The 25,821-nt window shown below is 38.0% G+C and overlaps 2 protein-coding genes across 5 annotated transcripts; both read right to left on the bottom strand.

The window, feature by feature from the left end:
• Positions 1 to 708: 708 nt before the first annotated feature.
• LOC132132981 (occludin-like) lies at positions 709 to 6,875 on the bottom strand. Its single transcript, XM_059545623.1, has 9 exons — positions 6,802 to 6,875; positions 6,435 to 6,505; positions 5,191 to 5,842; positions 4,905 to 5,072; positions 3,261 to 3,388; positions 2,146 to 2,328; positions 1,889 to 2,060; positions 957 to 998; positions 709 to 871 (listed from the first exon to the last, which is right to left on the bottom strand). Exons 2-9 carry the CDS (start codon positions 6,491 to 6,493, stop codon positions 773 to 775), a joined length of 1,503 nt encoding a protein of 500 aa, XP_059401606.1. The 5' UTR covers positions 6,494 to 6,505; positions 6,802 to 6,875; the 3' UTR covers positions 709 to 772.
• A 2,081-nt stretch (positions 6,876 to 8,956) lies between these two features.
• Positions 8,957 to 16,004, bottom strand: LOC132132979 (MARVEL domain-containing protein 2-like). Of its 4 annotated transcripts, XM_059545619.1 has the most exons (10): positions 15,884 to 16,003; positions 15,452 to 15,573; positions 14,766 to 14,814; positions 14,555 to 14,671; positions 11,958 to 13,099; positions 11,795 to 11,830; positions 10,599 to 10,744; positions 10,323 to 10,494; positions 9,853 to 9,903; positions 8,957 to 9,594 (listed from the first exon to the last, which is right to left on the bottom strand). In XM_059545619.1, the coding sequence occupies exons 5-10, from the start codon at positions 13,050 to 13,052 to the stop codon at positions 9,475 to 9,477; spliced, it is 1,620 nt and encodes a 539-aa protein (XP_059401602.1). In that variant the 5' UTR covers positions 13,053 to 13,099; positions 14,555 to 14,671; positions 14,766 to 14,814; positions 15,452 to 15,573; positions 15,884 to 16,003; the 3' UTR covers positions 8,957 to 9,474. The 4 variants fall into 4 exon arrangements, with proteins under 4 accessions (XP_059401602.1, XP_059401605.1, XP_059401604.1 ...); XM_059545622.1 differs by lacking the exon at positions 14,555 to 14,671 and having other exon boundaries at positions 14,735 to 14,814; positions 15,884 to 16,004; XM_059545621.1 differs by lacking the exon at positions 14,555 to 14,671 and having other exon boundaries at positions 15,884 to 16,004.
• Between the last annotated feature and the right edge of the window lie 9,817 nt (positions 16,005 to 25,821).

Raw genomic sequence — 25,821 nt, 5'->3', positions numbered from 1 at the left:
ATAGATTTAAATCGACATCTTCATTTTCAGTTGCTGAAATCCAGTGCATCACTAAAAGAAACCGAAACCTTTGCGACACCAGTTGATGTTTAAAATTAAAGAAACTGGTTTAATACATTTTTTGTGGATTTTCTTGACATCCTTTCAGAAACCACAAACGCTTAATGCACTAGTAAATTTATGGTCACGTTTAATATGGCATTAAAAATGATTTTATTAATAGTTGTAAAAAAAAAACAAAAAAGAAAACACATGGTTGAACATTTAAATTATACATTTACCTAACAGCATGTAAAATGTTTTTAAAATGGTATAAATATAGCTTAAAAGAGTATTGCATTTTTAGGCTATATATAACCTGTAACTGATCACAGCTTGATTTATACAGACATTCAAGTTATCAAGAGTTCAAACCACCCACCTGCTCACAATTACCATAGAAATCTATGAAAAACATTATAAACCAACACGCTGTGCTGAAACACCAACAAGTTCATGTTAAATCTGTAACGGCTTATTGGACATCTGCACAAAAAAACAACAACAACTATAGAACTGATGAGGATTTATGCATCAGTCAAATCTTAAGGATTCTGGGAAAATACTGCACTGAGCAATACGAATGCTTGGAGTATTTACATGCATTATCTATCAAATCTAGAAAGCAACACAGCCCTGCTCTTGAGTGGAAACGACCCCCACATCTGGACAGACCCACACACATCTGTGCTGTCACAACACTGCTTCCTCTCTAATGTGATGGGAATGATCTTCAGGTCCTCCGGTCGTAATCGCTGACCATTCTTTTGATGTGGCTGAGTTTGGCCTTCAGGTGCTTGCAGCGCTTCTTCTTCACCAGGTAATCACCGCTCTGCAGAGACGGAGGGAAATACATCAGATAACATCCTCCACTGTTGTCGTTTCTGTGTGAAATCTGGGATTCAGCTCATTCTTACCCTCTTTTTGTCTTTCAGCGCGTTGTACTTGTCCATGGCGTCCTGTTACGAGAGAATGACTGAAGTCAGCAACAAGCACAGTGACTAATTAACGTTAGCATGGGAAAAACGTTATTCACAAGTAATTGCTTTCCATCGTTCAAAAAAGTCATGCACCAATGGGTGAATCTTACAAGCATTAATTTAATAGTAATAATAATAATAATAATCCATAATAATAGTACTTAATGAGGATTAATGATAATTATAATTGATTCTAGAAGACTTTTCATGCCAGGAACTGAGGAATATCATTTTAATTTATTTATTTACACATCATAATAATATTTCTTGTACAGTGTTTATGCTAATTTAATATTAATACTACTACTAATTATAATAATACATATTTAATACGTTATATCAATTAATTACAATAATAATACATTTTATTATTTACAATAATTATTTTTAAAACAATTCAATAGTAATAATAATATTATTAAGAATAAAAAAAATATATTTCAGTCCTTACTAATTTTCAGTGAAAGAAATTTAAATGTGTACTTTTTTTAATTATCAATGCTATTTCTTGTACTCCTTATGCTAGTTTGAATAATACAAATTAGTAGTAGTCATATTTTGTTGTTAAAATTATTGTTTATAATTATTTTATTACAATATAAATAAAAAATAATGACAATATTACGATACTTATTATTATTATTATTATTACTACAGTAATGACAATTCATGATGATTGAGCTATTATTTTTTATTTTAGAATTTAAATTTACTTTTTTTTACACTTCATAATCATATTTCTTGTACTGTCTTTATGGTAATTTAATAATAATAATAATAATAATAATAATAATAAATGAGAATATTCCAGTACTTCTTAATTCTCAGTAATGAGAATTCTCGAGAGTCGTCACTGAATCTTTTCATACCAGGAACTGAGGACTGCCCTCCTGCAGGTCATCGAGCTCACGGTCCACTTCAGCCAGACGCTTGTTGATCTGGTCCATTTCTGCCTGGAGCTGCTTGTACTCCAGGTGGTCTTCGTCAAACAGCCGTTTGTAATGTTCTCTCTTTTCATTATTAATGATGGGTGGGAATTCACTGGATAAAAAAAAACCAGATGCATCTCATCTCGAATGCCAGAGTGCCTTATAACCCCAGAGCTTGAATTCAGCAGGTAACTCACCTGGAGAAGTCGTCGTCGTCCAGCTCATCTCCAGAGGAGGCGTAGTCTGTGTCGTGATCCCGTCCTTCAGCGGTTCGTGGGCGTCCAGCGCGCCGTTTCTTGGGCCGTCCTGCAGAGCTGCTCATCTCTGATCCACTGCTCAGCGGGACTGAACTACGGACTTGCACATTGTGCTCAATCTCCCTAAACAACACAAACATGAGCAGATATTTGACCCAGAAATCATGCAAACTTTAAATGCACATAAAGAAAAGCAATTTGCTCTTTCATAACCACAAAGCAGGGCAGATTACATCATGAGACCTTGTTTTCATTCCTTCTCAGTGTCATCATTCTTTCTACTGTGTGCTGCACTACATGAGTCTACATAGCCGAGGTACTCGTCATGCTGTCTGAACTGACACAATGTTCACGGTGAGTCTCCAGAAGGCACAGCATTTTCAGGAATTATTCAGATCCGGGAGGAACACCGAAACGAGGAAGTGAAAGAATGAGAAAACTCCCTTCGTCTCACATGACATCTGATGAGTCGTTATTCAGCGCTTCTGCACGACAGGTTCTGTAACTCTGTACACTTTAATTTCCCTTTATGCAAATGACAGCATTTTTAATTTAAAGTTTCGAGTGTCATGCTGATCAACTATCAAACAGTGATGAAGGACAGAGATCTAACTTGAAGTGTACTAAACTTCGAATCACATCAATTCTTTTTTTTTTTACAGTGATGGCAACTAATGTTTGTAGATACATTTGAAAAAAAAAAATTTTTGTAAACAACATTTTATTACAAATGTTTACTTACTAAATTCACTAAATTTCTAAACCAAAATCGTATTACTTTATATTTTTTTTATTTGATTTAAAAAAAATTTAATTTAAATGTACACATCATAATCATATTTCTTCTATTGTCATTATCGTATTTTCTAGTAATAATAATAATTGTATTCCAGTATGTAGATACACCGAGTATACCGTCTGAACACAGGTCGGATTTCAACACTTTCAAAACATCAGTATCAGTCCCAAAAACAGATCAGAATCAGGTGCGTTGTGTTCAAAGCCGAACTCCGTCACATGCAGAAACGCAGCGATGAGATGAGGGCCATACTCACACAGGACTTTCACTGTAAGGAGGTTTGTCATAATTTGTGCTGTTGTCATCTAGATCATTTCTAGACGCTACAAACTTCACGGGATAGTCAGCCATCAGCGGTTCAGGGACTCCATTCACATCATTCACCTGTGAGAAGATTAAAATAGTCATTTATTTATGCATACATTAAATTCAGTTCAGCAAATACTGCCATGACAGGTGTACGTACAACTGCATATTACAAATTGCATTGTTTTGTCCCCATTACAGCAATAAGAACAAGACATTATTAATATAATCAGAGGGATTGCTAAAGAATTAAGAAGTGTCACGTGAAGTTAACATTTCTGGACGGTTTTTGTGAGTTTCACTCAAATGGTGCTGTCAGTTTCCAGTGCTTTGGGTGGATTCTTTGGGGAAAACATGTTTCAACATGTCTATCCTGACTGAGGGAGTCAACAATTACTATAGAAAAACTTTAAAGGAGCTTTCCACATCTTTTCTAGCTATTTGTTTTATAGAATCACAGTCTGATTTAACATCAACGGTGGTAACAAAAACACAATCCCTTTTCCTGCACATAGATTTGAGAACCAGTTTGCCTTGAGCATTTAAACAAATCATCTTTGCATGGAAACCCAAATATCTTGATGTTCTATTCAGATCCGGTATTAATCTTTCAGATTTACAACATTTTACATCTATATGCCCTTAAAAAGCTATTCATTTACATTGATCCGCTGAATAGCTTTCAAAATGCCCGGAAAACCAAACGACAAAGATTTTGGAACATATTAAAGCATATTTCACAAAGAAAATGAGATCTCTGTTAAGCACCAATAACATGTCTAGCACATATATGTGAGGGAAACGGTCACAACAAACCACACCCAGAAACCAACGGCACGCTCTTCCCTTCCCCAACCACCATCACACACACACACACACACACACACACACACAAACAGGTCTTTCCACCTTCAGCGCATTACAAGATAAGGACAATGACACAGACAATTCCCCCAAGAGATAAACAGGTTTATGCTACGTGGAGACTGAAGGAAACCAAAAAACTCTTCGTTTGGCAACAAAAACAAAAATGCCAAGTAAAGTAACACATTGAATTAAATATGAAATTTTGAAGTAGTAGGATTATAATAGTATTTTCTAATGCGAATGCACTTTATTTTTTTTATAGTGCATTTGTTTCAGATAACTTAAAACTTTTGAGACATGTTTTTATGGAGATTCGACCTACAAAAATAATTGCAATGTTTTTTTTTTTTTATCGGAATTACTGATTTTTGATTGATTTATTTTAATTAATTAATTATAAGAATTTCTGACTTTTCCAGTACTGAAGATCACAATAACCCAAACATCCCAAAAACAAAGATTATCAGAGTAAGTTTTAGAAGAAAATAAATTCGGTCTTTCTACATCCAAATTTAAATGTTTGATTCAATTTGATGCAATTTCCTTCTAACTATTTGTAAAATTTAACAAACTAAATCCTACACCAATTTTTTTTCACTCTACTCCTACTCTATGATAACTAATGACTAGTTTGAGACATTTTCTCACTAAAGGAATTTTAGGAGAAACATTTGAGAACAGATGAAACTTTAACTAACAAGGCAAAGAGCAATAATATTATGCTCACCCAATCCTCTACATCCCGTGGCGAGTCTTGAGCACCAATTTCTTTCACACAGCGCCATAGTATGTTGTCCTTCCCGTGATAATTGATTCTTTGACGGGTTTTAATGGCAAAAACCATGATGATGATGAGGGCCGCGGTGACAATGAAGCCCAAAACCAGAGCGATTGCCTGGATGAGAAACAGAAAGAGGTCACAGTTAACCCTATTAAGAGCACATTGACTTAAACTGACCACGATTTACAGCTCACCCCATCAGATTTACACGATTTATATGATTTGTGCTCACCTCCTGAGGATCCACCACACAGAAGTGATACAGATACTGGTTCACGAACGCACCCGACATCTGAGGCTGCTGGTAAGCGGCGCACATGGCATAAACCTGATTGAACTGCATCGTTCCGGACGACTGGGCCATTGGGTAAACCGTCACCAGATAGACTATAGTGGCAACTAACATGAGGAAAGCCGTGATGGCGCTGATGATGATGACGGCCAGGTAGAACTTCCTTCCCTGGGCCAATTTCTGGTGCGAGATGATCATGATGAAGATGACAAGCAGAATGATGAAGGTGATGATGCCCATGGCGATCATAAAACCCTTCCCCTTCCTAGGGTCATTCTGAGAGCCGAGGATCCCATAACCGTATCCTCCACCCATTCCGCCACCCATTCCGCCACCCATTGAGCCTCCATATGAGCCACCATAAGAGCCACCATAAGAGCCACCATAAGAGCCTCCAGATGTCCCGAATCCAGCTGCTCCTGCATCCGTGTCCCAGGCCAGAGTCGAGGCCACGCACACAAAGATGCCCACGCATAAGATGATCGACATGATGCACATGATCTTTATGATGCCCGGCGGAGACGTCCAGCGGTAGAAATGCTGGAACTCATCGTCAGGGTAATACGAGTACGCAGGCTGCGAGGGAACATTGCTGGAGAGAAAATGATCAAAATTGTTTAAGATAGCAATATATTCTGACTTGGTGATATTCACACATTCACACTAATGCAAGATATCAGTATTGTTCTGTATTTTTTTTCTTTCAAACAATGTAATTTGTCCTACACCAGGTTTTTAAAAGCACTATTAATCTTTTAACATTCAATATTTTATTGTATAATTTTATTTGTGGGTGTTGAAGTGTGCTAGTGTGAGTTTTATATTGTTTAAAAACAGGCAAAACATATATGATAAATATACTATCAACTATTATAACATACAAGTTTTCAGCCATAACATATAATAATCAGTGAATTGCCAGTTCTTCTAAAACTTGTAACAGGAACATAAACAGGAACATTTTATACAATTACAAATATTGGTCGCATGAATATGGGAACACGCACCACCCAATAGCCATTAATTTCCCTATATTTATTTAATTTGTACAGTAACAGTTCATTCTGACTGTGCGGTTCAATTCCGCTCTTTAAAAAAACAAAGGCAAAAAAAAAAATAATAATAATAATCTAAATCCATGTAACACAATCCAGAGAAAGACTGAGGTGAAACTCAACACTTACTATGCATTCTCTGTGTGATAATCATAGGGCGGAGGACTCTCGTGAGGCCTCGAAGACATTCTGAAAATAAACTAAAACATGGAGATCATAAATACACGGAGTATAAAATTAGCATCATACGCACTTTACCTAATTTCAATATGATCAACATCATGACGATTGATCAGAAATCAAGCCAGAAGACAATTAGTGGGTAAAACTCCGCGAACACGGTGTACAAATGTAACATTTTAAGTTGTTTCTGAAATAAATCTCAGTGATCGTCGGCATCAATTATGTTATAATTAACGCAGATATAAAATGCTGATATAGGCTATACTAGAATTGTAATTACATAATAGATTATATGTAGTAGTTTCAGTCTCACCTGTTTAGGGAGTTGTTCTCGCGCACTGATGTTCACTGTGCGTCACTGTTCAGGTCCACAAACAACCTGCCCTTAAAATGATTAAACCACGCCCACAGAAAAATCTACTCTACAAATGTTATCTTAAAATCTAAAATCTTTAAACAGTTCCCCAGATGGTGAGAACACGCCATAGGTTTGTGCAGAAACATAAAGTGTAAAATGTCACAAGTTTTATAATTGCATTATTTGTATTTTTTTATTCTAATTTAATTGCACTTTTAAACGGCTGCTGCAGTTTGTGCCAGAAATGGGGAATTGATTTTTTTTTTTATTTGATTTGATTTATTTCAACAATAATCATAAACTTATACAATCATGCCAGAGGCAGTTCATATACATTGAATACAATTTGTTGAGGATAAAATACACAAAAAAAGCCTCGGACTTATTTCCATTGTGGTCCTCTACATGCATAAAATGAAACGAACAGTTCAAATGGGAATAAAATCAAATAACAAGCAACTCACACTTTACAAATTCCTAAGGCATCCTAATTGGAAAGCCATTTTTTAACTTCACTTCTAAAGGGCCATGCTTTCTGTAATTGTTTTATATGATCAGGCAATTCGTTCCAAGCAACTGCACTTGAGTACAGAAATGAATTTTTCCCAGCTACACTTTTAAACCGGTACAGATATATATTATTTATCCTTGCCCTTGTAGAGATACAATGTACATCTCTCACAAAAACATACACAAGTATTTAGGAACAGTTCTCTGAATTATTTTGTACACCATCATAATTTTAATAAACATTACTCTTTTATCCACTTTTAAAATACCCAATTCCCTGAAATGGTTATTGTTAAGATGCATACGAGGATGCAACCCCAAAACGATTCTGCACAACCTGTTCTGTGCAGTCTGTAATTTATTTTTAACATGTTTTTTAGAGCCACTGTACCAAAAAGTTACTGCATAGTCGAAATGAGGTTGCACTAATGCACCAGCTAACATAGTCATTGTTTGTTTATCTAAATAAGCAGCCTGTCTTGCTAAAACTTTTATTCGATTATTTATTTTTGATAAAGCTACAGCTGCCATGCTATCTCCAGTCATTTTGTTATCAAGAACACATCCCAAAAATTTCACTTCTTGTTTAAAAGTAAAATACTCATCTCCCTCCCTTATTTCTGAGTTGGGACATTTCTTCAACTTTGCAGCAGAACCGAATAAAATAACTTCAGTCTTCCCTAAGTGTAAAAATAGCTTATTTTGAAAACACCAATTAGACACTTCTACAATTTCTCTACTTAACTTGCTTTCTATTGTTTCTTTATTTTCATCAGTAACTATTATTATGGCATCATCCGCATATAATGATAAGTGGCTAGAACAAGCCATCTTTAAATCATTTATATAAATTAAAAAAAGTAAGGGCCCTAATACACTACCTTGAGGTACTCCACTAGTGATCGGCAAAAAGTCTGAGCACACTCCATTTACATCGACCATTTGACACCTGTTCGTAAGATAGGATTTGATCCATTTACATGAATTAGAGTCAAAACCCATAGCATTTAATTTCAGCAACAGAATACTATGGTCAACTGTGTCGAAGGCTTTTCGTAAATCGAGCAGTATCATCCCACTTAATTTACCTTTATCTATTCCTTTCTTTATATGATCCGTCAAATATAGAATAGTTGACTCTGTGGAATGCAACCTTCTAAAACCAGACTGAAATTCATATAAAATACTAAAATTGGAAAAATATTCTTCAATTTGGTCAAATAATATTCTTTCAAAAAATTTTGATAACGAAGACAGGATTGACACAGGCCTATAATTATTACACTCTAGCCTACTCCCTTTTTTGAACAGGGGAAAAATTTTAGCTTGTTTAAATTCAGCCGGTACCTTATTCTGGCAGATAGAGATTTAAAATGTGAGTAACCATAGGAGTTATAAAATTAGCAGCATCTTTAATAAACTTGGCCGGAATATTATCTAACCCTGTGGCTTTATTGCACTTCAATTCAGATAGAGATTGAGAACTAAATGTTTTCTTTAAAATAAAAGTAGTGAAAGTGTCTAATAAGGCAATTCTTAAGCTTTTTATGTCTATGCTGCAAATCAGCCATGGAGGGGAAAGAAAGATAATCATGTTCCGTTGTGTCTGAAGTGTTTCCTGACCGGACTTTTTTATTTAACGATTATTTTAGTTACAACAAATCTGCATGAAATGCTTCACCTTTTCACTCTTTACATTATTTGCATATAAAACACCTATTCAACACATCAAAATGCATGTACAACACTAAATATATAAGGAAAAGGCTGTTGTTCAGATTAAATAGAACTTCAACACAGAAAAACAAATGAATGAACTGATAAAAAAAAACAGCAGTTCTGTATTCATGCACACACTGAACACAGAGTATTTCTTTAAACATTCATGCACTTTTAGTCAGCATTGTGAAATACAAAATGAAAAAGAAAATATTTTCAGTCAGAGCGTGCACATTAAGAGCATGCAAGTTATCGATCCCTCATTGGATTACTGTTTGTAACAAAAATCCAGACTAGCATGGCTCTGCAGATACAGTGGTCACATGTTCAGTGTAATATGATGTCCCAGCATCAAAATGAAGGACCGTCATGGCATGACTGAATCTAGTGCTGCCTGTTTCAGCCGTAACCATCGTTCCAGCCCATGACTTTGTCGAACTCGTGAATCCTTTGTTTGATGTGCGCAAGTTTGTTCTTCAGGTACTCGCATCTTTCCTTCTTCTCCAGAAATGAAGGATCCTAGGGACAAAACACCATCATACACATAAATAAGACCATGAAGAGTGAAAACTAAATATCCTCTCAATGGCCATAAACATCGGTTATACTGCATTTTATAACCAAACAGAACAACTAGTTTTTAAAGGGATAGTTCATCCAAAACGACTATTTCCTCAGCTTTTCACTAATATTTCAAAAAACATAATGAAAAAGCATTCCTTTGTCATAAGGATTTTTTTAAAAATTAAATAAAGACAATGTATGCCAACAACTCACCATCTTCTTCCTCTGATATTCCTGCTGGATTTTGTTGATGTGATCACGCTCCTATGATCAAAAATGAGAGATTTTTTTTAGTAGACTAGAATTATTCTTCTGAAATTCATGATTTACATTTAAGCATTTAGCAGACACTTTTATCCAAAGCAGCTTTAAAAGAGGAACAAAAGCATTGTGTAAAAGAGCCAACAATATTCTTAATATGCAATGCCGGGTTTATTAGACAACTATATATAGGAATTTTATTTTTTATTACATGACAAAAATAAATGGTAAAATCCTTTGCTTAAAAAAACAAAGCACAAATAAAATGCATCAAGACCTGTGGCATTGAACATAAAAAAAAAAATTCTAAATTTCAAATGAAAACACACACATAGACTTCTTCTTGATTTGTGCTTGATATTTGTTTTCTAGATGAGCATTCACATGCACATGTAAAGTAATAAAAGCGATTTTCAACTGACTATGTGGCTGGTGGGGTTTTGTGGTAAATTCTGCATCATCACATCCATTTCATTAAACTTCTTCAGTATCGCTTGAACTTCTGCATGCAGCTCTTTATACTCAGAATATTGGTCATTAAACACGGCTTTATACTGATCCCGCTGCTCATCCGTTCCGATGGCTGGATATTTACTGCAGGGAAACACAAAACACAAGGAAGAGCTTAATCACAGAGCAAAAGCATTTCAAGTTTATAAAATACCCTCTTGTGAGTTCTGTTTTAAGTAAATACTCACGCGATGTAGTCCGGCATGATCACAGGTTTTGGAGCGTGTCCAGCTGGAATATGGGCTTTCACAACTTTGGGCTTGGAGACAGCTGGGGTGGCAGTGTGCTGTACCAATGCTGAGGCTGGCATCGGCTTCCTTGAACCATCAACAACCTATTAGAGCAAAGAAGATGATGCAAAATTGCAAGGAATATCCTCTGACTTAATCACATACTGACCCTTTGCTAAGCCCCGCCCATCTTAGTTATGGTTATTAAAAGAGTGCTGCAGGGATAGTGATTTTTTTGTGGGCCGAAACCCAGTAATTAGTTGCATTTTAGCACTTCTGGTTCCATCGTTTTGAAGTCAATGGCTTTTTGGTTGAACGTCTGGATATAAGTCTGTGGTTTACAAAATATTTTCACATTTTATAAAAAAAAAAAAAACATCAGTAATACCCCTTGCTATTTTTTTTTTTACTAGTCTTGAGAATGGAGGTTGCTAACAAGTGTCTAAAAGGTGGTCTTGATATTAAACAGCTACAAGCTAAACAGGTAAACTCATCTACTCACTAGTTTGATTTTACAGATATAATTACACTTTTGCAAGCTATTGAAACTCAAACTTTCAGAGAAAATGTTTTTAAATAAAGACTAAAAGTCATTTGATTGTGTTCGAATTCATTTTAACCCTGTTTAGCTCTTTACTTCTGGCGATTGTATTTAAGCTTTAAAATTCTTGTGTTCATTTGTGACCCTGGAGCACAAAACCGGTCTTAAGTCTCTGGAGTATATTTGTAGCAATTGCCAAAAATAATTAGTATATTAAGTAAAGATCATGTTCCATGAAGATATTTTGTAAATTTCCTACCATAAGTATATCAAAACTTCATTTTTGATCAGTAATATGCATCGCTAAGGACTTAATTTGGACAAGTTTAAAGGCGATTTTCACAATACAATACAATTTTTTTTTTTTTGCACCCTCAGATTACAGATTTTCAAATAGTTGTATCTCGGTCAAATATTGTCCTATCCTAACAAACCATACATCAATGGAAAGATTATTTATTCAGATTTAATTGCATTAAATTAATTATATTTTGTTATATTAGCAAAATCGGTTTCCAGTATGCTGAGAAAGACTACATGCAACACATCATAAAGCAGATGGCAATGCATCCTGGGTAAACATGAGAACAGACAGAAAATAGAAAATTCTTGCCAAATGATCAGCAACAGGACAATCTTTTGGCTGCATCTATAACACAAAAGTGGAGGTGAATCAATTATTGTTTTATTAATATAACAAAAAACTATTATAGCATCTTAATACTAAAATAACACTGGTTTAGAATATAGTATGCAACAGAAATAGACAATCTCACCTCCTGTCCGTTTTGTTCTCGAAGTCGCCGAGCCACCTCGTGACGCCACAATTTCAGACACACAATGGCTCCGACCAAGTACACGATCATGATGAAGAACAGGAAAATGATAGCAGCCGTCTGCCCAGCCTCAGTGCGACAGAAAGCACCATTGATGCCGTTATTGAAGGCCTGATAGTAGCAGAGTCCACCTCGAGTAGTGTCATTCACGTACACACAACCCGCTGCCAAAAACAGGACTGCAAGAGTCAGGTTTATGAAGAACTCCGTTAAAGGCCACCAACTTGAATCTAGAAGGATAGTTCGATAGTACATGGTCATTCCCAGGACAAGTATGATTATGGTTACTATCCACGCCAATCCTGCCACCACTAGGATGAACGGCGTCTTGGGTCCGGTGTAGTTGGCATTGCCGTAAGCGCCTCCTCCATAAGAGCCGCTGTAACCTCCTCCGTAAGTCCCACCAGGCTGCGAGTATCCGAAAATGTTATACCACTCATTGTCTTTATGAATGTAAGCACAAACGCATGCAAAAATCACTGCTCCAAGAAGCAGCTCGACGCAACCAAGAATACGTAAAAGTCCAGCCCAAGACTTCATGTAAGCATAGCGATGGTTGTATTCCTCAACTTTTTCACTGTATGTCAAAGCTGTGTGCACCGTATGCCCATCAATGGACTCCAACAGCATTGCCTCGCGTTCTTTACGTGAGTTATAACTGCCTCCAGAGCCACCATACGGGTCGCGGTAGGAACCGGGAACAGACGGTGATTGCGGCGGCGAACAATGAACGCCGTCAGTGGTCGTGTTCTTGCTGCTCGAGCCCAACATTGACTTCAGCTTGCTGCTTCCGCTGCTGGACCTGAAGAAGTTCTTCCATGTGTCTGGGATGAAACGGTGGACGGGTTTGATGTCGAGGGCAGAGTCCCCGTTGTCCTCGCTTCCGCCGGGGTCAAACTCTGGGCCTGTCGGTGGTAGGTCCGGTAGGGGAGGTGGTGGGAGAGGTTCGGTCCATAAAGAGTCAGATGTCCTGTGATCGGTCAATTCGTGAAGACTCGGAAGTGAGTCTGTGCGTACATCGTTGTAGTGGGGCATGTTTGGACACACCGAATGGAGTCTCCTCTAGAATATATAAATTATCCCTAGAGGAACATGAAGTAAAAAGACTTAAAGAAAATATCTAGAAAACTGGGTTTAGTTCTTGTAGATTAGTGGTTTCCAACTGGTGGTTTGTCACCCAAAATTCCTGATTCCCATAATAACCTTTGTTGTTGATGTCAAAGGAAGTGCACACACAGTTTAATATTAAATAAATTTTTGCTTACTTCTATACAAATGATGGTGCCGTTTTGGTTTAGTATTGGTCCTGAAGCAAAACCAGTTGAAAACTATTATTATAGACAATGACGAAGTGTCTACTCCAGAATATGCAATTATCGCTAAAGGAACATGAAGAGAAATGGCTTAGTAAACTGGCTTTAGTTCTTGTAGAGTAGTGGTTCTCAACTGGTAGATTGTGAAGCACAAATCATTCATATGTCTGTTCTGAACAATGCAACTGACTATAAATAAGCATAGATTGTAGAGTGAGCAATGGACTTCTAAAGTTTGAGATCTGTTTTATTATCTGCATTTGTTTTTTGTCAAACCTCCTCAACAGTTATTTTAGTCTGTTTTGAAAAGTTAAGAAAACAAATAAGTAGTTTTATCAACTTTTAAATAGGAGAAGTTTTCTTATTCCCAAAACCTTTGTTGTTGACGTCAAAGGAAGTCAGTGCGTGCACCCTGTCAAACATTGTTTGATATTAAATACATTTTTATGTACTTGTATATCAACTATGGCACAGTTTTGGGTCATCAGTAAACATGCAATGTAGAATCTATGCCATAAAGAAAACCAGTTGAGAACTGCTATTGTAGAGCAGATATTGTGTGCTAGAACACGTAGATATGACAGAAACTATAGCAAAGTACGCAAAATTGTCTGCTAGTATATTGTTTTTCACTAAGATAAATCTTGATGATTTCATCCACTTATGGAGCTGGAAACACCTGTATACAAGTGAAAAGAGTGCAAGAATAAGCAAAAGAATGAAGACATTAAGCAAAAAACCCTTTTCCAAAGCAGACAAGAGGCTATCAACACAATCACCATTCAAGATACCAGGAAGAGATACAAGAAACCAACCGCTTGGAAGCAACAGTGTCTTAAATGATGAATAAATGAACTTGCTAAATGTAATTTTATATAGAGTATGTGTAAACAATATTTAAGTAATAAAGTAGATTCAGAAACTAGAAATAGATCTACTTTGTGGGACAATCATACACTTTATTTAAAAAATATATTCTACCACTTAATACTACGATTAAACAAGTATTCCAAAGATGTGTGATACATGTTTATATTGATCTATGAAGAATATAAGTTCTCGGACACAAGTGCTTCTGAGGAGAGGCGGTTCAACTTTAACCGTAACCCGACAACATCCACTAGCAAGAGTGTTAACTCTAAACCCACAGCACATACGACTGCAACCCAAACATTTACAACGCAGACAGAATCAAGACAACCACAGAGACAGAAATAAACATGCCTGTTCAAGAACTAGACGCCTGATTGGGTAATCACAGACTATTAACGCTGTGTCAACAGCATACAAATAAAGAAAACAACAATCTTCATGTTATGTTCTTCCTTAAGCATAGTTTCCCTAATGAAACAACAAGAGAAAAGTATTACAAATGAGAAAGAACAAGGCATTTTTAAGGAATACCTTTCACATGCAGACACTGTGCAAGACTTACATTGAGTTCAGTGTGTAAAACCTCGAATGATACATGTGAAACCAAAGGCCTGAAAGACAATAACAAAAAAAATTATAAAGTTATATATTAATAAAGGAATTCAACACATTCACAAAGAGCCAAAAATGTCTTTATCTATGAGTATCTACGTTTTAAAAAGTGCTAAAAGGTACCAAAGTTATACCATGCTTCTTGACCATGGTAATATGTATGAGATATAAATACCATAGTACATGCTAATGGTTTTTTTGAGTGTTGCTGGCAGCAATTCGACAATGTAAGTAATTACCAGTAAAGAATAATATAACACGTTCTCGTCATTTAAATCGATACATTCCATGCTAAACTGAAACAATGTTGCACCGCGTGAACGCGCGCTTAAGAAAAACACTGCGGAATCAACAGGTCAACGAAGTTTAAATGATTGCCATTTATCCTAAATAGTGCGTAGATCTACATTCAAAATAGATATCTACTTTATCTAAGGCTTGTTTAAAATATAAAGCATAAGAACGCTTAGTAAACTGCAACTAAACGACATGACAACAACAGCACTGACTGACAGACAGATGTCTTTCTAATAAAACAACAGCTATCACATCCTTGAAAATGCGGCTTGGTTTTACTATATAATGGTATTATACATACAAATTATATAATATACTTTAAGGGTGATTTCGTCTTACCTTTTCCAGCTTTTTGTTTCTCCACAATTAGTTTTTTCGGAAAACACACAGGTTTGGAAAGTTGTACCACGTGACGCAGCCTATCCCTGCGTGTGACGTCAGCAGAGACTTGAAGACTTTACCTGAAAAGGGAGATAAAACAATAATAAAAAAAGAGGGAGATAATCAAGTTGTCAAACGTTGTTAAATCTGTGGTCATAATTCACGAGAAACTTCTTTCATCTTCTGGTGACGAATGTGCGCAGACTCCCAGGTGACATCATTTCCATGATCTTTATCATGGACAGGTATATTTTTAAGAATAATACATTGGTGTACATAATAGAATCATATTAATACTTAAAGTACTGAAGTTATTCCTAAAGTAAAGTAATAATAGTGCCAACCGGGAATAAGGACGATTTTAAATAAGATATATTTTGAATAACTCACAGATGTGAATCACTTCAGGAAGAGTTTGTGGTTCCTCTTCACTATGAAGATGTCATTTATAATCAAACCAGAGGGTGGATATGGGGAGTGTCATGTTGTGGGTGGTGTTCATCCTGCCAGCTTTAATCTGCCATAAAGGTTCATATATAATATGGGGAAAACAAAATGCTGTGTTTTCTGAGTAAACAAGAGTTTTCTCTTCATGTGCTGTCAATGTTATTCATTTCCAAACGTCTTTTGATAAAACTTGAAATTCAAAGAGACAATGAGTTTCAGTTGACTCACGGAAAGCAGTTTTTATTTCAGAAAGTTGAGGAACTAATGTAGCATATAGCGGAAGAATATGTGGAAATATTGTTTAAAACCAGGATGTAGTATTATTCAGGTGAAAACAAAACTATTTCTTGAGCTAAAGTTGAAGAAGGTTAGTTTGAAAAGTATTAGTTACTTGTACTTCATATGATCAGTAATAATGTTACGACACCCTTCGTTTGCTGTGTCATTCTGTTAAACACACTTTTTTTTAAACACACATTTATGGTCCGCCTCACCTTCTCATGGCAATAATTAACTATGAATAGAAACTCTTTTACTAACATAATTAACTAACTACTTGTTTCAGGATGTATAGAGAACGTTCAAAAGTAACGCTCTCACAATGTTTGCAGAATGATGAAAAGAAATGTTGGCTTAATATTCACATAACAAAGAAACACAACGGCTTTAAAACTATTTAAAAACTAGATATTTCAGAAACCATCCAGAATCAATGTTTTCTTAACGGGAACATTAGAAACATTAGCTGGAATTCCCTTTTAATGTTTTTTGAATTATTCACATAAACAATTTATGTTCTAACCATAAAATATATTTTTTCAATTAAGTTATTATTACATGAAATAGCTTCAGTCATACAAATCAAAACATATATATAAAAAAGGATGTTTGGGATGGTACATAGGGAAGCAGTTTTCTTTTCTATTAAAATGCACATTTCTTTTAGAAATTGATAGATTTATATACTCTGAATTCATGCAAACCAAAAATAGGTAGATCCCTATCATTTAGCCTTCACTGAAGGCAAACTCATGCTCGCTCTCATCATATGGAAGAGCTAACTTTCTATTGGCCTTTCCATAAAATATTGCTGTTTTCATCTTCTGAAAAGAAGAAATAAACAGTGTTGGGGTAACACATTACAAGTAACATGAGTTACATAATCAGATTACTTTTTTTCAAGTAACTAGTTAAGTAACAGATTACTTTTTAATTTACAAGAAAATATCTGAGATACTTTTTCAAATAAGTTACAGTATAAGTTCAAATAAGTTGTCTTCCCCGGAACCCCGTCCACTCTATGCAACCAACATCAAGCAACACCACTTACCTTCGGCTCGCTTCCCCGCAGTTCCTGTGTCACCTTCTCCTGCTGCAGACTCACCTCCGCCTTCCGGATTCATCATTCCTCACCACCATCTTGGACTGTGCATTCCTCCCAGCGTTATTTGTGTCTCAGTTTTGTATTGTCTCATTATTCTCATTAAATATCATTAACCTCGTACTTGCTTCCTGCCACTCCTTACACAGTCGTTACAGAACGCTCTCACCACCATGGAAGCAGCGAGCACCACTTCACTGTCGGAATTCATCACAGCGTCATCCGTATGGATCAGCAGCAGGAGAGCATCGTGAACATCGGACGCGCGATCCAAGCGCTGGTGACACAGGTGTCCGAGCTCACCCAGCAGATTCATCAACTCCCCTCTCCCACGGTGCCCACCGCACCGCCTGCGCCGCCCGTCCACCGGGAGACCTCCCACAACCACTTCCGGCCAGAGCCGCGACTTCCGGCGCCAGAGAGTTACTCCGGTGAGCCAAACTTTTGTAAGACTTTCCTTAACAAATGTTCCATGCATTTTGCATTGCAGCCCTGCACCTTCGTGACAGGAGTCCTAGGTTGCGTTTGTTCTTACCCTACTCTCTGGCAGGGCCACCTAATGGGGGATGGTGGTGTGGGAGAATCAAAATCCGTGTTGCGCCTCATTCCACTCCCTCTCAGATGAGATGAAACGGGTCTTCGATCGAGCTGCGGCCGGCAGGGAGGCTGCTCACCAGCTCTCGGACCTGAAACAAGGAAAATCATCAGTGGCGGACTATTCCATTCAGTTCCGCACCCTGGCGGCCGCGTGCCAGTGGAACGAGGCGGCACAGTGGGATCGATTCCTGCATGGGCTGGCCGACCGGGTTCAGAAGGAGCTCTACCTCCTCGAGCTGCCCCCAACGCTCAACGGCCTAATCGACCTCGCACTCTGGGAGGACGCTTGGATTAACCGCCTGGGTAGAAACGCCATAATGCCTCTCCGGAAAGGGGTCGCTCGAGTCGAGAGAACATGGTCGGTCCTGTCAACGATCACAAACCCATGCAGGTGGGTAGAGCTCGGCTTTCCCGGAGGGAGAGAGCGGCGACGGTCCCAAGGACTACGCTTATATTGCGGTGGCTCGGAGCATTCCATCCATTCCTGCCCAGTAAAAAGAGCCAGCCCGGTAGTAAGTTTGAGGCTTCTATCGGGTGGGATCTCCGCCAGGAAGTCCTCAACCTCATCGACTCTCCTTCCGGTGAAACTGCGGTGAGAATCACACTCACGACTGTCATGCCCTTCTGGACTCTGGGGCCGAGGGTAATTTCATTGACTCTCTCATTGCACGTCACCTGAACCTTCCAGTCCTTCCTGTGTCTCATCCCATCCATGTCACCACACTCAATGGCCAGGAACTGCCACACGTCACCCACTACACTGAACCCATCACTCTGCTCACCTCAGGCAACCACAGTGAAACCATATCCTTTTACCACATGGACTCCCCTGTAGCTCCCATTGTTTTAGGTCACCCCTGGTTAATCAAACATAATCCACTATAATCCACAGCTCCCATCCTTGTAGCTCCTGATCCCACACGGCAGTTCGTGGTGGAGGTCGACCCATCAGAGGTGGGGGTAGGAGCAGTTCTTTCCCAACGTGCTGCCTCGGACGATAAGATGCATCCCTGCGTGTTTTTCTCCCATCGATTATCTCCTGCTGAACGCAATTATGACATTGGTAACAGAGAATTGTTGGCCATCAAATTGGCTTTAGAGGAGTGGCATCACTGGTTGGAAGGTTCAGGGGTACCTTTCATTGTTTGGACCAATCTTAAGAATTTAGAGTATATTAGAACTGCCAAAAGACTCAATTCCAGGCAGGCTCGGTGGGCACTTTTTTCGGTAGTTTCGATTTTACTCCGTCGTACCGCCCGGGTTCCAAAAATGTCAAACCCGATTCTTTGTCACGTCTTTTTGATCCCTCCGCCCGCTCTGTGATTCCCAAGTGTATTTTACCTGAGAAAAGTCGTCTCAGCACTCGTATGGGAGGTCGAATCGAAGGTCAAGACGGCCTTAGAAGGGGTAATGCCTCCGCCTGGTTGCCCACCGAATCGTTTATTTGTGCCGGAAGAGTTACGGTCCGAAGTCATTCAGTGGGGTCACTGCTCTAACGTGGCTTGTCACCCAGGGATAAGTCAAACTAATGGGTTTGTTAAACGATTCTGGTGGCCACTTATGGCTCGTGACGTCACAGTCACTGTCCTAGATCACGTCTTTCGGTTACATGGCCTCCCAGTAGACGTGGTTTCTGACAGGGGATCCCAATTCATATCCAAATTTTGGAAAAGATTTTTGTAAGTTGCTAGTAGCGACGGTTAGCCTGTCTTCGGGTTATCATCCCGAATATCAGTCTGAGCGAGCCAACCAAGATTTGGAGAGAACGTTGCGACGTTTGGTCTCCAAGAATCCTTCTTCCTGGAGCCAACAACTCTCTATGGTGGAGTACGCTCCCAATTCGTTACCAGTGTCAGCCACGGGCCTCTCTCCGTTTCAGTGCAGCTTAGGTTACTAGCCACTAGCTTTTCCTAGTCTGGAATCTGAAGTCGCAGTCCCCTCCGCTCACGCATTTGTCCAGAGGTGCCACCGCACCTGGACCAGAGCCCACGAGACTCCGCTCCGGATGAGGGAGCGCTCTAAGGCCAAGGCCGATCGCCACCGGTCAAAGCCTCCCGTTTATGTCGTTGGTCAAAAAGTGTGGCTTTCTACGAATAAAAAGTGTGGCTTTCTCTCCGTTCCGTTTCTAACAAATTGGCTCCCAAATTCATTGGCCCGTTTACTATCACCAAGATCATTAGTCCGGTGACCGTCTGCCTCAAACTACCTCCAGCGTACAGGAGGATACATCCAGCCTTCCATGTGTCCAAAATTAAACTCGTGTTTTATTCACATATTAATTCGCCTACCCTGGTTCCCCTGCCTCCGCGTCTCGTAGATTGGGAACCGACCTATTCGGTTAATCGTATTCTGGACTCGAGACAGAGGGGACGAGGATTCCAGTACTTGGTGGACTGGGAAGGTTACGGTCCGGAGGAGAGGAGTTGGGTACCTGCTAGGGACCTACTGGATCACTCCCTTATTGATGATTACAATCAGCAGGTAGGCCCTTCTGGGAACTCCAGGAGGCGTTCTTCGAGAGGGGGGGGGGGGTACTGTCATGGTTGGTAAACCGTGATCTATGGGTTTTGCACTTTGTGGGTGAAGACTGTGTTACGCGTCAGCACTGATTAGTTTGTGGGCGTCTCCGTTAATTGTCATCAGCAACAGCTGTCACTCATTACTCATCCCTATATATATATATATATATATATATATATATATATATATATATATATATATATATATATGGCTTGTCTTGTGTTCGTGAGCGTTGTTTCATGTTTGTAACCTGTGCCTTGCTTTCTTGTGTGTTTCTGCATTGGATGTCCGTGTCTTCCCCCGGAACCCCATCCACTCTACGCAACCAACATCAAGCAACACCACTTACCTTCGGCTCGCTTCCCCGCAGTTCCTGTGTCACCATCTCCTGCTGCCAACTCCCCTCCGCCTTCCGGATTCATCATTCCTCACCACCATCTTGGACTGTGCATTCCTCCCAGCGTTATTTGTGTCTCAGTTTTGTATTGTCTCATTAAATATCATTAACCTCGCACTTGCTTCCTGCCACTCCTTACACAGTCGTTACACCAACGTCTTTAGTGCTGACCTTAAATGATCCAATTCAACCGTACTTGTAAGCAAAAATTACTCTCGATAAACATTTGTGCTTTTTTTTCATTTGCTGAAGTGTTGAACTTTCTTCTTTTGTTTTATATTATGCAGACGTGAATTTACTTCCTCTTCAGCCTGAGACTTATTCATGTAGTTTTTGGTGTGAAAGGAATTTTATGTTTACCAAAAAATATAACTTTTTTTTTTTTTTATATATATATTAAAAGCAAGCCCTGCCCAGATGAAAAAGGTATGCAAAAGTAACATAACGCATTACTTTACATAAAAAATTTACTTGGTTAAATAATGAGTTACTATTGAGTAGAGCAATATTTTAACGAGTTTTGGACTGACATTCAAATATCATATGAATTAAAAACCGCACATCACTGTCTACCTTAAGGCTTTTTTTAATTCCCATAGTGCAATGTATTTTTTTTTTTCAGAATAAGCATATAAGTAGAAATTAATTCTTGCAACTCTGTACCATTAAAGGGGTTAAAAAATGGATGTTTTGAACGTTCTGTCAACACTCAGAATGCTTTTATAACTTAAGTTAATTTGTAACTTAAGACCTTTTTCCTCAGGGTAGACGCCACATTGAATTTAAAGAGGATAAATGAGGCTGTGAAGGAATGATTTATGGTTTTTTACAACGGCACGCACTGTATAAAGGCCCTAGATCCTTTATATCTTTATTTTCGCTAAAACTCAAAACTTTCAAAACCGTTGTATGCAGTTTTTGTCTTCTGAATGGTTTTTGCTTCCTCTCTGAAAAGACGCAGTTGTGAAACAATACAGTCCATTGAACACCCTTTACATCAGTCCCTCACAGACTCATTTTTTTTTATTTGTGTCAAAAATTAAATATACTCCTGAGACACAGGCATTGCCTTTATCCTCAGTAGAGGACATTATATTTTAGTGAATTTTATGAATTTTATTTTAGTGAAGACTGTACATGCCACAGTTTGAGGTCTGGGTGTCCTGTACAGAGCACATTCAGGACTTTTCAGAGATCTCAAATGATTGAAGGTTTTATCATAAACACACTTTCTACTTGTATGTCTGACATTGACAGAATAATCTGATTTAGTACTCTTAGGAAATATGATAATGGTTTGTAAATATCATTTAAATCTGTATCATTTTAGATTGTTTATCATAAATAAACATCTCTGAAAAATGTGATGGGTTTCAAATTGGAATATTACTTTTTATGAAACAGGGAAAGTTTTCATTTATGTCTTCTGTAGAAGACACCAGGATAAACATGTCAAGAGAGAAATAAATGATAGATCTATATTCCCATGAAATATGAAATAATCTTATGAAAATGATGCCATCTTATTACTCCCATTATTACACTAATGGTTTCCCCCAAGAACACATTAATATTCAAATTATATTAAATTGATACATTGTATAGAATGGGAATACCAATTTATGGACATTTTACACACATATTCTATAAAGTACAAAAGTATATTAAATTATTCTGTAATATCTTTAATAAGATAGTTGAGAATAATTTTTGTGCAAAGTTTGGCTAAAAATAGCCTGAAACCTAAAAACTGATTGTTAAAAAAATAAATAAAAAAAAGACATTGCTTTTGCCAGTACATGGGTCTTTTATGTTTATGTTTATGTTTTTTGGTGTCCTCACAAAGGACATAGAATAAAATATGAATAATAAATAAATAAATAAATAAATATATATATATATATATATATATATATATATTTTTTTTTTTTTATGTATTGGCAGGGCAAGGCAAGGCAAGTTTATTTATATAGCACATTTTGTACACAATGGTAATTCAAAGTGCTTTACATAAAAGAAAGTAAAATAGTAATGAAGAAAAATAATGACAAGAATAAAACAAGCAATTTTAAAACTTTTAAAATTATTAAAACTGTACTTATTTAAAATGAATTTAAAACCGTTATAAAATGATTTTACATAAAATTAAATAAAAAAAACAGTGAAAATATATATTGCAATCAGTTCGGACATTGCACAGTGCTCATTCAATAAATGCACAGCTAAACAGATGAGTTTTAAGTCTAGGTTTAAATGTGACCAGTGTTTTAGCACATCTGATCTCTTCTGGAAGCTGATTCCAACTGCGGGCGGCATAGTAACTAAAGGGGGACTCCCCTTGTTTTGTGTGAACCCTTGGTATTTCTAACTGACTCGATCCTAATGATCTGAGTGCTCTGTTAGGTTTATATTCAGTGAGCATATCTGCAATATATTTCAGTCCTAGGTCATTTAGTGACTTATATACGAGTAGAAGTACTTTCAAATCAATCCTAAATGTAACTGGAAGCCAGTGTAAGGACCTGAGGACTGGTGTGATATGCTCAGATTTTCTGGTTCTAGTCAGAATCCTGGCAACAGCGTTCTGGATGAGCTGCAGCTGTCTAATGGTCTTTTTGGGAAGGCCGGTGAGGAGCCCATTACAATAGTCCATCCTGCTGGTGATGAAGGCATGAACAAGTTTCTCCAAGTCTTGGCTGGAAACAAAAGATCTAATTCTTGCAATGTTTTTTAAATGATAGTATGCTGATTTAGTTCCTGCTTTGACATGACTACTGAAACTAAGGTCTGTCTCCAGAATCACACCAAGATTCCTGACTTGATTTTTAGTTGTTTGACCCCTAGAGTTAAGGTATGCATTCACCTTGAACACTTCATCTTTGTTTCCAAATGCAATGACTTCAGTTTTTTCCTTGTTCAACTGAAGAAAGTTATGGCACATCCAGCTATTAATTTCATCAATGCATTGGCAGAGGGAGTCAATTGGGCTGTAGTCATTTGGAGATAAGGCTAGGTAAATCTGGGTGTCATCAGCATAGCTGTGATAGGCAATTTGGTTCTTTCTCATTATTTGACTTAGGGGAAGCATATACAGGCTAAACAAGAGCGGTGCCAGAATTGACCCTTGTGGGACTCCGCATGTCATGGACGTCCACTTAGGGAAGGGAAGTCGTGGCCTAATGGTTAGAGAGTCGGACTCCCAATCGAAAGGTTGTGAGTTTGATTCCCGGGCCGGCAGGAATTGTGGGTGGGGGGAGTGCATGTACAGTTCTCTCTCCACCCTCAATACCACGACTTAGGTGCCCTTGAGCAAGGCATCGAACCCCCAACTGCTCCCCAGGCGCCGCAGCATAAATGGCTGCCCACTGCTCCGGGTGTGTGCTCACAGTGTGTGTGTGTGTGTGTTCACTGCTCTGTGTGTGTGCATTTCGGATGGGTTAAATGCAGAGCACAAATTCTGAGTATGGGTCACCATACTTGGCTGAATGTCACTTCACTTTTTAGACTTATGCTCTCCTAGACTCACATAATAACCTCTCCCTTCTAAGTATGACCTGAACCATTTGAGTACCATCCCAGAAAGCCCGACCCAGTTTTCCAGTCTCTCTAGTAGTATGTTATGATCGACAGTGTCAAACGCAGCACTGAGATCTAGCAATACCAGCACCGATATTTTGCCAGAGTCACAATTTATGCGAATATCATTTATTATCTTAATGAGTGCTGTCTCTGTGCTGTGATGCGGTCGAAAACCAGATTGAAAATTGTCCAGGTACCCATTTGAGTTTAAGTATTTGTTCAGCTGATTAAAAACGACCTTTTCTATAATTTTACCTATAAAAGGAAGATTAGATATTGGTCTAAAATTGCTCAAAATGGTGTTATCAAGATTGCTCTTTTTCAGGAGGGGCTTAACAACTGCATTTTTTAAGGAGTTTGGAAATGTCCCAGAAAGAAGTGAGGCATTCACCACTTCTAAAAGATCTGCTTCTAAGCAGTTAAACACATTTTTGAAAAAAGATGTGGGAAGTGTGTCAAGATAGCAGGTTGACGATTTTAGGTGCTGCACTATGTCTTCCAGAATTTTGCTATCAATTGCTTCAAAAATCGACAATCTGTCTGACCTCTGCATTACTTGAGGATGTGCTAATCGCCTTCCTGATATTGATGATCTTCTCAGAAAAGAAGGATGCAAACTCATTGCATTTGCTGTCTGAGAGCATTTCACTGGGAATCTGACTTGGGGGGTTGTCAGTCTCTCAACAGTGGCAAAAAGAGTACGATGTTATTTAAGTTACTGTTTATAATGTCTGAGAAGAAATTCTGTCTAGCTGTGGCTAGTTTGACATTAAAAGCATGAAGGTATTATTAAGTTTATTTAAATTTAAATGTATATATTTCCAAAAAAAAATAAAAATACATTCTACATTTGTTTCTTATGCTCCAATTAATGTAATGACCATAGACTGTATAAAAAGGTAATGACCTAAAAAATTCACAAAACGTTTTTTTTCTGGTTCTCCGGAGGATATGACGTCACTCTGACTAAGGTAAATCCATAGACAGTAAAAGAAATGGACACAGCCACCCCATTGAAACTCAATTGACACAAGTGAAGCCCGTTTTTAGCTATTTTTAGCACTTCCGTTTCTGACGCGCAGACTCAAACTAAGCTTGATGACGTCAGCAACCTGTCTGCCAGATGTAAATCTTCTAAGTGGCTGTGCGTGCAAACTGCCATCGTTAATCTTGCAGAGACCGCGAGCTTGAGCGGGGAGTTCTTTGGTGTGAGTGAGAAGGAGTAAGTATTCTGATTAATTATTTTGTATAGTATTTTAAAATGTAACGCCAGTACGCCATATTAAGTTAATTGCCTGCGAGCTTCTCCTCCTGTCTGTACGGTAATGCGACAGAGAGTCGAGTGGTTATGACGCAATCGTTAGCCTATTTTTACAAAAACTGTTTCTACGGGGCCATAATGTAACA

This window comes from Carassius carassius, chromosome 49 (assembly GCF_963082965.1).
Source record: "Carassius carassius chromosome 49, fCarCar2.1, whole genome shotgun sequence".
NCBI classification, from domain to species: Eukaryota; Metazoa; Chordata; class Actinopteri; order Cypriniformes; family Cyprinidae; genus Carassius; species Carassius carassius.
Note: the sequence above shows the minus strand (reverse complement) of the source record. Positions and strands in the feature narration are given on the sequence as shown.